This window comes from Catharus ustulatus, chromosome 2, assembly GCF_009819885.2.
Source record: "Catharus ustulatus isolate bCatUst1 chromosome 2, bCatUst1.pri.v2, whole genome shotgun sequence".
NCBI classification, from domain to species: Eukaryota; Metazoa; Chordata; class Aves; order Passeriformes; family Turdidae; genus Catharus; species Catharus ustulatus.
In genome coordinates, this window is record NC_046222.1 from 23,299,227 (window position 1) to 23,312,257 (window position 13,031).

The 13,031-nt window shown below is 50.4% G+C and overlaps 1 protein-coding gene across 3 annotated transcripts in view; it reads right to left on the reverse strand.

Moving 5' to 3' along the window:
* Positions 1 to 4,231: 4,231 nt before the first annotated feature.
* Positions 4,232 to 13,031, reverse strand: part of LOC116992811 (limbic system associated membrane protein) — a 1,292,475-nt gene continuing 1,283,675 nt past the window's right edge. For all 3 annotated transcript variants that reach the window (XM_033052803.2, XM_033052802.2, XM_033052805.2), the window contains one exon: positions 4,232 to 5,929. In XM_033052803.2, coding sequence (XP_032908694.1) covers positions 5,832 to 5,929 — 98 coding nt within the window. In that variant the 3' untranslated portion in view covers positions 4,232 to 5,831. The remainder of the gene's footprint in view (positions 5,930 to 13,031) is intronic.

Below are 13,031 nucleotides of genomic sequence, written 5' to 3' on the forward strand. Positions count from 1 at the left end.
AGGGGCTAATGGGAGCTGCCTGATCACTGTTCTAGCAAGTTACAAGAAGGAAAAGTGAAAGAGGTTGTAGTGGTGTGGCACAGTTCTTATTCAGCAGTCACACAATTAAAAAAAAATATCTTCTGGGCATCCCACTAGAAATGAAGCCACTCTAAGATTAGCATTGAGACGCCACGGTCTCCTTGCTGGTGAACCTGAGAGTTCTGTGCATGGATGACGGACAGCACTCATCCCTATCCTTTTCCACCAGCATCACATCTTGGAAATTGCTCCTCGTCAGCTTCTCCATCACTTCCCTGACTCAAGTTTTGCTCTTCCCATAGGACAGTTTGCTGCCAGCATTTCTAACTCAAGAGTTTTTGTGTCCTTGAGTCAGAGAAGCAGTAAGACTTCACCATCAGGAGAGAGCGAGACAGAAAGAGAGCGAGAGAAAGAGAGAGAACTGCTCACCCCCTTGGCACTTCCTCTGTCACACTGTCTTGATCAGCCATCCCCCATGTCAGTTGCTACATCACATCAATCACCATGATCATTAGGGCTGCAGGAGTGTGCTTGGAGGAGAGGAAGCGGAAGTGCGAGGGGTTGGGAGGAGTAGAGGTGTTTCCCTGTGCCCATAGATTCCCTCACCAGGGGAGGGCAAAATGATGAAACACTGCACAAAAACTGAGCTGAAATATCATCTGTGAAGGATTCTAGCATAATTCCTCTGACTTCCCAGATCCTCTTGTTTCATCAGGACTTTCTGCTGCTCCCCCAAATTCCTTCCAGATGTGTAGCTTCCACTCAGCTTGGAGACCACATGGCTTTTGATGGTGGCTTTGTCCATGCTGCGTGCTTGGACTTTCAGAACGGGGTTACTCAGACAGGTGGCCTTGGGGCATGGTCTGGATGCACCTGGAGCTAAGAAGAGCTGGTGGGGCTTGGATGTTCTTTGACCAAAAGTGGGGTAAGCATCAGTGCACGAGCAATCTGCCCAAGTGGTGAACAGTCAGTGGTGTGAGAAAGATGTGCAGACAAAGACTAACTCTTGACACAAAGCATGTCACCAATGAAATCTCCATGAATGGCACGTTCACATGCACTTGGGGCTAGCATGGGGCGACACAACTTCACTGGTGAAGAAAGCGGGTACGGGGCGGGAGGAGAGGGTGTATCACTGAGCAACGAGCCCACAAGCGCGGAGTTGCAAACAAACAGAAATGAACACAACTGCCAAGATACAGGTGTCGGCTGGAGCATCCCACATCGCCCTTCCCAGCCGTTCAGAGACAGGCATTTGCTTTGTTTTCCATCTGACCAGGCACACGCTCCAAGCAACATGCTGCAATCAAGCATGAAGTTCATGTGGCTTGGGGTGGCTGCATTTCCTCTGTCCAGTATCTTTCAGAAAGACTTGCCTTCACCCCTCCTCTCAGTCATCTGAAAAGGGTTAGAAATCTGCTAGCAATTATGGGGCCATATATGAAATCTAAGTTTTTGTTCCTCTGCTTGAACATTACCAGACATCTCATGTAACTCTTGTAATATTTACAAACCAGTAGAAGAAATACAATTTTTTCCATTTTTTTCATATCGTTTTATAACACTAAATGTTAAATCTCCATCAATCAAACACAATTACACTGACAAGCTCAAGGAACTGATGTCCTGTTACAAACTCCCATCTTTCCTGTTCTCCAACCAGCTGAGAGACAGCAGGAAGCAAGAACACAGCTTTTTGGGAGGTGATGGGAAAGATAGCAATGTAAACAGGGAAAAGAGATGATGAGGAGATACAGTTTCAGAGAGAAGGGCCTGAGACATGAGAAAAGCCATTGCAACTTCTCTGTCAGAGCATGGAGGGGAGAAAGAATGGGAAAAAACATTAGACCTTGCCTGTGTTTCCTATATTCATCTGGGCTCACCTCTTGACAGATGCTTTGAACAGGTCCTCAAAGTTCAGGGAGCTTGAGTTCAGCTTGAGTTCAGGAGAAACAGGGTGATTTTTACAGCACCCTGTGGGGCCCACTGCAGCTTAGAGGATTAGATCCTTGGAGAAAACCAAACTCCAACCTACCCACAATTCCCCCACCCCTTCAAGAAACAGACCTTGCCAGAAGTGGGTTTCCCAGCATCTCTGCAGTCAACAGGCATACTTGGTGTTGGTGGCTTTTCTCAGAGAGGTCTGCAATTAACTGGCTTTCACCCTGTTTCACAGCCGTGCAACAGAGGCAAAGATCTGCTCAGGGCCTGCAGGAAAGACCAGATCCCAGCACTGGGGCTGGGGCCATATCCCTCACTAATGGGAAGATGGCTTCAGAAAATGGATGCCCTGCTTTTAGTGGGATATTTCCCTTTTAAGCATATGCCTCTGTGCCTTGACATCTAAAAAAATCCCCTCAAAACTCCTTTGAACCAAAACAGACGTGAAATAATGAGGTGCTGGGACTTGATGACCTCCATCACACCGTAGGGGTCTGATGTGTGTGACCCCAGTGCCTAGGAGTGACCCCATGCTGACAAAACACATACAGAGAACCCATGGGGCACGCATTACCATAGCAACTGGGTTGACATCAGAGAACCTAAAGCGGGTTTGTCTCAGCCCTTAGGAGCAGCCTGTCACAGCAAAACACTGCAGGCTGCCCATCTTTTTCAACAAGCCTGTGTCAATAAATCCAGGCATAGGGGCAGCCCTGAGAAAGAGCAGTGTGGTGTTTTTGCTTGTGCCAGTGTGCAGGAAAGGGTGCAGCTCCAAGACCTGGCTTCTGGGATCAGGATCAGCTCACGACTATACCAGGGGAAAGAGGAGGCCTGCTGCAGCAGAAAATCTGGACTTGTTACTAAGACTTTGAATTAGATGGCTCTCCTGAAGGTTAGGCACAAGGACTGGATGTCTGCATGCTCTGAAGGATGCAGGGCATTTTTTTCATGGACTAACACACACCAGTCTCCAAAGAAGATACCCAAGTCCCCATCAATGACTGCCCTATTTTGGAGAAAATGAGCCATCCCTGGGCACCTTGGGTGGATTTCAAGCACCAGTAGACCACTTGCAGCTTGCACCCACTTGCAGGTATGGCTTTGGGGTCTGGAGGACCATAAATTACCACCACCCAATCCCACAGCAGTTCTACACCAACCCTTGCAATGTCCAAACTTCAGCATGTCTCATGTTTCTAATAAATTTCCTTCTGGCTGCCTGGGAGGAGCCCTTGGCTGCCTGCTTTAATGTTTGCCTGCTGCTTCTTGGAACAACTGACCTCAGCAGCGAGAGGGCAGTGCTGGCAGTGCCACAGTGCAAGGCAAAAGCACCATGCTGAGCACAGGCAGGAGCCTCATGCAAAGGTGGGGACGGGCTCGCAGGCAGTAATTCCCACTTGCCTTCCTGGAAAAGGACCACATGGTGGGTATCCCCTCCCGCATAATGCAAGGCCAAATTGTTTCCCCCTTGCCTGCATGTGAGCACGGCTGCCAAGTGTGCTGCCACTGTCCCAATGCCCAGGGCAAAGACAGAGCAGGAAACTGGCCGCTGCTTGAAAGCTGAGTGGCTGAGCGCCTGTAAAGCGCTGTGCTGTCGTGGGGTAGTCACTCGACTTCAGTGGGCTAAATCAAGCTCTCCCCTGTACATTCCTCTCTCCAAAAAAGGCCTACCTGCTAAACCCTGTTTTATCGCCTTTGCTGCTGGTGGATCCTATGGCTCGTGAGGGCCAGGGGACAGGAGTCTTCTCCCCTCTGCCCCACCCACACACAGGCACTGCAGCCCCTGCTCACTCTGGCTCCTGCAGCAGACCTTGTGCTGGTGTGGCAAATTCCAGCCACCACCCAGCATTTTCTCAGTCCTGTTTCTCACAACTTTTTCTCACCCCCTCACTTAGGAGGCACTAAAGCCTCTCTTGTTGGCACCTTTGTATGTGATTCTGCCATGGGAAGTGTGGGGCACTCTCCAGCAAGACCAGCACCCTTGAGATAAGAGAAAAGCAGGGGAAATTGAGCTGCCCACTACTTTGCTGCATCATTTTAATCACCTTGTAAGCCTAGGATTTTGGACCTGACATTTGTTTTATTTCTTACATTCACAGGTCCTGGCCATTTTTTGACCCAATTTCTTTCAGATGTGGAATTTGCAGTGAGTTTTGTAATAGCAGTGGTGTACAACACACACACCCACATACACACTCACCCTTACACAACCTACATTTCTCTTTATACTGGAGAGGACAATGAGAACAAAAACAACAAAGCAACGAAAAAGGGTTTTGGCTCTATTTTTGCATGTCTACCAAAATGGTTAGGAATGACCAGATTGTGGTTTTCATGTTGGGGTATTGTTCCTATGCACACTACACCTAAAAGGAATGGCTGCTTGGTGACGTCCAAGGTCTCATCACTCACATCCCACCAGCTCAGCCTCCCATCCCCAGGAGGAATGGTGGCAACACTCTTCAGTCCATAGTGTTGTAGGCCAGTCTTGGTTTCTTCTGCTTGCTTGGACAATTGCATGAGTGCACACCCCCATGAGCATGTGCAAGCACTCATGCATAGCACAGGCTGCTATGTTGGTACTTGGAGGCTGAAAGCCAAACAAGTTGGAGGTGGGAGAGGAAAAAAAGCCTAGGCAAGGGCGCAGACTGACTCTTGCAAGCAAGGTCGCCAGAAGACAAAAAGCCAATGAGGACACAGGAGAAGGGACACAATGTGAACATGTGTTGCAGCTGCCCCTCTTTCCTCACCCCTCCTCTCTGCCTAAGTTATCTCTCTGCATCTTGTCTCACACTTACAAGGCAGGACATTATCTACAATAGGATGAGTATATGTACACATGGACTGTTTGTTTTGCATGCTTAGAAAGAGCAAGAGAAAGACAAAGAGTGAAGATGGAGCAAGAGCCACACATGCATGCACGCACGCACACAAGCATACACAGGAGAAAGAGAAAGACACCTGGTTGAATGGGGCAGTGGGGGGAAGGAAGAGGGTTTTAAAAGAAAAAAAAGAAAAGTAGGCTTTCAGTAGAGTTGATATAGCTTTAGTTCAGGCCTGTGGGGTGATGTTGTATGAAGAAGGGGACAGGAAAGAAGGTATCTAGCAAGGGCTGGGTGCAGGGAGAAGGGAAGAGAGGATGGAGTTCTTCACAGGACACCAGTGTGCAGAGAGCTTCAGGTGACTTGCTCTGGCTTGTGGTTGTTTGTTTCTTTGTGGGTTTTTTTTGGGTTTTTTTTTGTTTGTTTGGTGGTTTTTTTGTTTGTTTTTTTTTCTTTTCCCTTTTTTTTTTTTTTTAATTTGTTTTTAAAAGTAGGAACTGGCTGAGCATTAGCTCACAAAAATGACCCAGGGCATCCAAAAAGTTAAATGGCTATAGACACCGAAGCAAAGATCTCTTTCTGCAAAAGAAAGAAAGAGGAGGAAGGAAGGAAAGTGAGGGAGTATGGAAAAGAGGAAGGAGGAGAGAAAAGAAAAGGGATCTTCTTTTTAATTGGCTTTGTGGGTTTTGTTGGATTGTTTACATTGCAGCATCCTCCGGCTACACGATCCTTGCTGGCGCCCCATTCTTTCCCTCTCTTCATGTTGCCTCCTAGGCAGTCGATGACTTGACAGCCGGCTTTTCAGGTTTTGGATTAAATGTTGCTGAGTCTTCTTTGCTGTAATTTTTCCTCTCCCCCCTCTTCACTCCTGAACACACAAAAGTTGTGAAAGAAACAGTCGTCTCGCTCTCCCCCCCTCTTTTTTCTCTCTCCCCTCTCTTCGCTCTGTCTCCTGTATAACGCGTTTTGTTTTGTGTGTTGTTGTTGTTGTTGTCGTGTTGTTTTTTTTAATTATTATTAATATTATTATTTTAATTCTGATTTGTATTAACATTTGCTGAGTAGGCAGAGTAGGGATGCTGCCAGAAGCCACAGTGGGATGGCCAAACTCATGGAGCCGTTGTCTACTCTCCCTGTGCCAGGTCCTGCAGGGTGCGAGAAGGGAGAGAAGAGAAGACAAGGTTACACGAGGCTGGGTGAGATGGGGGTGACACAGGAACGCAGTGCTTCAGTCCCAGGCTACTCCTGCAGTGGTGGGTTTGGGCTGCAGGGCACAGCCGCTTTCCCACCTTGGTGAGCCTCTCTCCAGCCCAGCTAGAGGCGGCTGTCTGCCAGCTCATCAGCATCCTCCTTCCCTCAGCCCAACACTCCAATGGCATGTGGCTCTCCCTAAACAACACCCACACTGGAGGAACAGGGCCTGGAGCAAGCAGGAAGGCTCAACCCTGGCTGCTGACCACATCCCAACCCTTGCTGTGCCTTCAACTGGGAGCTGCTGGCCTTCCAGTGAAGGAATAAGGTTCACACCTTTGCAGATGCAGCCCCTGGTCACTACCCCCCACCTGCCCACTCCACCACCTTCCTAGTGGTGATGCCAGGACTTGTAATTCTGTGCAGTGGCCAGTACCTGTCTGCAGGCAGACATCAGCTCCACAGGAACTGATTAATCACAGTGGTCCAATCAATAAAACATGGGCCCAACCAGCAGACACCTCCCCTCCCTCCCAGGATTGCACCGTAATAAATTGTTTCTCAGTTGGGGTGGAGAAAGGTGGAGGAGTTGCTGTGGCATGCATAACCCTGTGGCACGACACCTATGGGGTGAGGGTGCAGGGTATGCCAGGGAGGTTGATTTTTCAGGAGGGTGGGAAATGAAGTTGCGTGTGTGTGTGTGTGTGTGTGTGTGTGTGTGTGTGTGTGTGTGTGTGTGTGCACATCTGCAGGCTTCATCAGAGGGGGCAGGGAGAAGCGCGCTGCTGCAGCAACAAATAACACAGCCTCGCTCTGGGAATATTAAGCGCTAACACTCCTGACATCTTCTCATTCATCCTCTCATTTATGGGTTCCCTTTTCTGGATGACTTTAATAGCCGTGGTGCTGTTTTAAATTCACCCTGCAATCCCAAGGCTTGGCAACCTTTTCTTGATAATCGATCAGGGAGGTGTACATGGTTGTGGGTCTGTAAATGCAAGCTCACCATAAGTATGTGCAGATAAAGTGCTCATATATGTACATATGCACACATATGTACATTTATACATATATATGTGCGTGTAAAATGCTGGCGTGTGGAGATGGAGATGAGGTTTTATGTTGGAACTGATCCTGCTGTGGAAGAAAGAAGTCATGCTTACTACAAAGAAAAACTGTTTCTGATGGCAGAGGGGAGCAAAAAAAAAAAAGCCCTGTCATGAGGCTGAAGTACAACTGCTTCCTCACAACCTGCAAAGGTGAAGAGTCCTGCTCTCCTGAGAGCACAGGTGCCACCCACAGGTTTGCTCAGCAGCACAGTCACTATTAAACTCAAACAAGTGACTAAAAGGCAGCAAATCCAAGAGGAATGTCTCCAGAGTCCCTCAAATTCCATTGCACTTTCATTTGTCTGATTTCTTCCTAAGGTAGATGACCAGAGTAGCTGTTTGTGCTTCAGTTCTGTTCTTTGATTTTTAAGTACAGTAATTTCACGAATACAAGCCGCACGGACTATAAGCCGCATCTCTGGGTGTTGGCAAACATTTCGTTCTTTGTCCATAAATAAGCCGCACCTGAGTATAAGCCGCTCTGTCGTTCGCAGTGAGGACCCGCGCGCAACAAAGTTGCCAAACAGTAACAGAATCGCGGCAGGGCGGGGGGTTTACTGGCTCGGCTAAGGTTGTGCAGGCTCGGCCCGCTCGGGGTTGCCGACGGGGTCAGGGGCCCAGTTTGGTGGGGCTGCTCAGCGGGGCCGCTCGGGGCCGGCCGCCGCTGCCACTGGACTCACTCGCTCCGGCCCGGCGCTGCCCCGTGGGGCAGGCGGGGACGGAGCCTGCCTGCTCCTGCCGCGGCAGGCGGGGGCAGGAGCCCCCCGCTTACCCCACGGGCCACGGGGATGGCAGCACGGAACCCCCCTGTCTCTCCCCCGGGGTTGCGGCAGAGGAGGGAAGGAGAGAGCTCTCCCGCCTCTCCCTGCCCCGTGCTACCTGCAGGGAACCAGGCTCCACCAACTGCGCAACAGAGTAACAATTTGTAACAATCGCGAAATGCCGGCTTTTACTGGCAGGTTGCTCGACTCGGCACCTCGGTTTCCATTTCTGGGGTTGGACATGTCAGAAAATTATTCACATATTAGCTGCTCCTGAGTGTTAGCCGCATTTCCGGTGTGGGAGTAAAATTTTAGTCAAAATGGTGCGGCTTGTATTCGTGAAATTACTGTAAGTATGTGTTGATTTGTGTGGAAAATTTATGTCCATCTATGGCTTCTTTTTTTCAGTTAGTCCACATGCATCTTTTGTGGTTTGTCACACAAATCCTACAACACTTTTTTTTTCACTGTTTCATTTCCTCCCCTAAACTCAGGAACAAGTTTCACTTCAACTGCTAGCCCTACCTCACCTATGTTTCAGAAAAAGCATCTCTCACAGCCAAATAATGGTGGGGAGACTGTTTGGGACCATTTGCATGCCTTTTTGAAACAAAACATGACTCTTCTGGCCTAGCAAGTAAACAAGAGCACATCAGGCAGGGTGTATTTCCCACAAAAAAAATTCAGCCACCACATTTTTACTAGCTGGTTTAAATACTATTTATCTTAATGTACCCATGGACACGTACATAACATTCTCATGACAACCATTCCTCCTCTTTGCCACTTTTATAGGGTGTCCACTCAACTGGAGCAAAGACATTTGCACCAATGGTGGCACGCACTGCACACCCAGCACAGCAGAGGCAAGGGGATGTTTGACCTTGGTTGGGTACTGCTGCCTTAATGCATCTGAATGCATGGATCAGAGTTTGTGAGCTGGGTGGGGACTGGTGGCAGAGGTATGGCATGGTGTGGTGCAGTAAGAGATGAGACTCTGGAATATCCAGGTATAAGAAAGGACACACAAAGACATGTGATGTGTGGAGGACTTGGGAGAGGGTCACACTGGCTTCTGTTCTGCTTGAGCTTGTGTGTATAAGTTTGTGAGCATCTGAAATGCTGAAACTCCCATCTCCAGAGATGAAAAATAATACATGTTCTCATGGCTCCCCTTGTGTCCCAGTCAGATGGTGGAGCTGGCTGCAGAAAGCTCTCCATATGCAGTCCTGATCATCTTCTGTGCCACATCACAGGCTAACATTAGCAGCCGTTCTCACCAGCAGACCATGCAGGTGTTAGGCAGTGTGTTAGGCTGACTGGCAAGACTGGGATCCGTTGCAGCCTCTGCACATAACCCTGGAGGCCACATGGAATATCTGGGTTTTACAGCATAGATAGATAGAATACATGCCATGGGTGCTAGGTTTACTGTCACAAATGCTGTAAAAATGTGGAAAGGTCATAATTCTATCACAAAATAATGTTTTGGGGGGACAACAGCTACTCAAGTGTAATAAGAAAGAGAGTGAAAATGCTGGAAGAAAGTAAAATGTTTGTCTTTGAGTGGGATTTTCTGCAGGAAATAGCATCTGTTTTCAATTTATTCTATCAGTCACCATTCCTTCCCAAACATACCTCAGGCTGTGCCAGCCCATGTTTGCATGATGACTTCTCCATGTGTGTGCACGAGCAGCTGCTGCTGTGGGCTGTGCACACCCCTGCCATGGCCACTGAGGTACCCACACGGGCATAGGTGAGCACTCATGCTGGGGGGACAGTACCAGCCCTCACCTGCACAGTGCCCTCCCCTAGTGTGCTCACCTCGCTGCATGGCGGGATGTGCACGTGTGGACAGGCACACGTGGGCACAGCTCCCCTAGGTGTGCATACACACAGGGCAGCCCCCGGGCCTCTGAGCGCACAGACTGCCACAATGCCCCATCCCTGCAGCCCCCAGTGCACAGACCCCTTGCAAACTCCCTACCCTGTAGCCCCTCGCCATCCTCACATATCCCCTGGCCATCCTGGTCCTGCAGCCCCCGTCACATTCCCTTGCCATCCCCGTACATCCCATCGCCATTCCCTACATGTCCTCACCATTCCCGTACAACCCTTCGCAATCCCCATACATCCCTCGCCATCCCTGCACATCCCCTCACCATCCTCATACATCCTTCAACATCCCCGTACATCCCCTCGCCATCCCCGTCCATCCCTCGCCATCCCCGTCCATCCCTCGCCATCCCCGTCCATCCCTCGCCATACCCGTCCATCCCTCGCCATCCCCGTCCATTCCTCGCCATTCCCGTACATCCCCTCGCCGTCCCTCAGCAGCAGCGGGCCAGCCAGCGGTCTCCGGCGCCCTCTGGCGGCCACCGCGGGGAGCGGTCCCAGCCCGCTGGAGACCCCCAGAACTCCCCTCATGAAAGATCCCCGGTTGCCCACTCCTGCTCCCTCTCCGCTGGCACCGGGAGCTTCAGGGCTGTCCCTGCGGTCTCCCGCTTCGGTGACCTTGAGCCTGTGCTCTGGGAATTTACTATAATATCACGGCCTATTCATCCCCCCATCCTGCCCCGGCAATTCAGCAGGCCTGCCAAATCCATGACCACGTAAGGGTCAGGATATTGAAGGCGAGGAAATTTGGTTTCCGATGTTGATGAGCTAATATGAATATCTGGCAGCATTTCACAGCTAAACCCCTAAGGGACCCCAGAACCTAAATGCTAACCAAGTCAGATCCCATTAAGCAAATCAAGAAGGAGCAGACTGAAAGCTGTCGAGGCAGAACAACTGAACTGCTCTTCCTTGCGACAAATGTGAGACATTTGGATACCTGCTGCAGAGGCAGGTGGAGTCCTGCCATGATGCCTATGTGCTGCAACAGCTTCATGGGACACTGCATCCTGTGTTTCCAAGGTTTTACCGTTTCCACACATTCAGCCCAGGTGATCTGCATTGGTGCCACACCACAAGGTAACCTTGGCCAAGTTTTAGAGAGTTGTAGTAGTTCTCACATGGCTGAAAGGGGATCATGTGCAGCTCCCATCCCACTCCTCTCCCCAAGACAATGTAACTCTCGCTGCATCCTTAAATTTGACAATGGGAAAGACAGAGCCATGCCATTGTGACCTCACTGCTCCTGCCCACCTGCCCATGTGCAACAGCCCAGAATAACAGCCTGGCACACAGATGCTCCAGGAATCATCCCTAATGCTTCTGGGAGAACTTCCACATCCTTCTGAGTGAAGATGCAGAAGGGGTGTCAAGACCTTCAATCTGGGACATCAGCAATTTCACCTGGAGCCTAACACTCCTGCAGGCAAACCCATCCATGCAGCATGAGGCAGAAGAGTTGCTGCATGCTCGCGGTGTGCAGAGCGCTGCAAGCCAGCCTAACCAAGGTTTCACTAGAAAGGATGTGGGGATGTGTGCAACTGTATCAGAATTGGCTATTATAGCTGTAATGCTTGTGTGTGTGATGGTGCAAGAACTGCTCCTACTCCCATGAAGAATGTAGGAAAGGACACGGTGAGAAGGATGGGGGGATTTGGATTAGATGGCAGAGGAAAAGGGGAAAAGCAGGGTGCTGCTTACACTGAGAGCAAACCACAGACAGATTGCAAAGCCAGCAGCTGCTTTCATCCTCAAAACCAGCCTGAGGAGCACACTACAAGGCAAGACCTTTGCTGGGTCAGTCCAAGGGTCTTGTCTAACCTTCAGTCCTCTGTGGTTGCTCGATGGGGACCTGCCAGGAGCATGAGGCCAGCCTACCTCAGCTGCTTCAGAGTGATTATAAGCCAGCAGAAACTGCACTCCTTTGAGATTAATTTCATCATCCATGAACTTGTCTGGTCACTTCTGGACTGCCTGGAGACTTCCATATCCATAGCCTCCTTCAGGTCTTAAAGAAGCACAGCAGCAGTGAGCTGCCAGCAATGACATCATGGCCCCACATTAAATTTGGATGCTGTGTTTTCCTATGACTTCTGGACCTTGGCATTAACAGATGGCCTGGCATGCTGCCTACTATTAGTTGCTACCTGAACTGGTTAGATTAAAACTGTCTCACGCACTCCTTGCTCTGCAGCCTCCTCTGCTGACTCTGGGAGAGCCAGGCTAAGGAAACTGCTCAGTGTGGGAAGAATTAACTGCACAGTGTTCAGATCTTCCCAGGAAAGGGAGAGATGAGTTTTTTGTCACAACAACTTGCAACACACCCAGCTTCTGCAGCAGTGTCCGAGGTCTGAAGGCTAGCCCTGCACAGTCCCTGCCTCATGGCTTGTGTTGGCCTCTTAAAGCCGACAGTGCCCCCTGAAGGTCGGGGGCTGCACGAAGAGGTGAAAAGGCTGCTGTGATGAGAGATGTAAGAAGAAGGTAATGTGGACTGGAGTGACAGGATGAGCCTTGCACTTGTACCAATGCTGGGCTACAGCACAGGAAATCATACCAGGGAAGATCTTCAACTGAAATGGTAATATAGGAATGCTCAGCTCATAACACAGAAAAGGGCAAGGTGAGGAGATGTCAGCCAGGGCGAGGATGGGGAAACTGAGGATGTTACGTAAGCATTAAGGTTAGGTAAGTAATGAGAACAGGTCCTGGGAAAAATGGAGATAAAGAGAGGAAATTAGGTCCTGGCCAGGCACCAGGAAAGCAAGGATGAGGGAGACAGGCAGAGGGGAGTGACGGTGCTTCTGGGAAGAGAGCATTAGTACCAGGACTGCAAAGGCAGGCAGCCAGTACCAGCCCGGGTTCAGAACTTCGGGGAAAAAGTGGGGTTTCCAGCAGAGAAGTTTAGGTATGGATGTAGTGCCCGGTGAAGCTCAGATGCCAACAAGCAGGTGCGAAAAAGGGCAGGAGCAGCAGCAAGCAAAGGTGTGCTGCCAGGGCTGTGACCCCATGCAGGGGAACAGAGCTCGTACATGTCCTGTCACCCTTCCTGGGCCGGGCGCTCTCTGCGGGTCCCGCTGTCCCTCTGTCCCTGTCTCTCTGTCCCCGCCCGCCGAAGCGCCGCTCCTTCCCCGCGAGGTGGCAGACGAAGGACACCGACCCCGCCTCGCCATCCAGGCAGCCTCCGGACTGGGAAGGGCTCGGGAAACGCTGGGAGTGCACCCGGGGCTAGGCGGCTCTGCACCCTCGCCCGGGAAAAGCCTGGGTCCCGCACGACAGAGCCCCCGAGACCA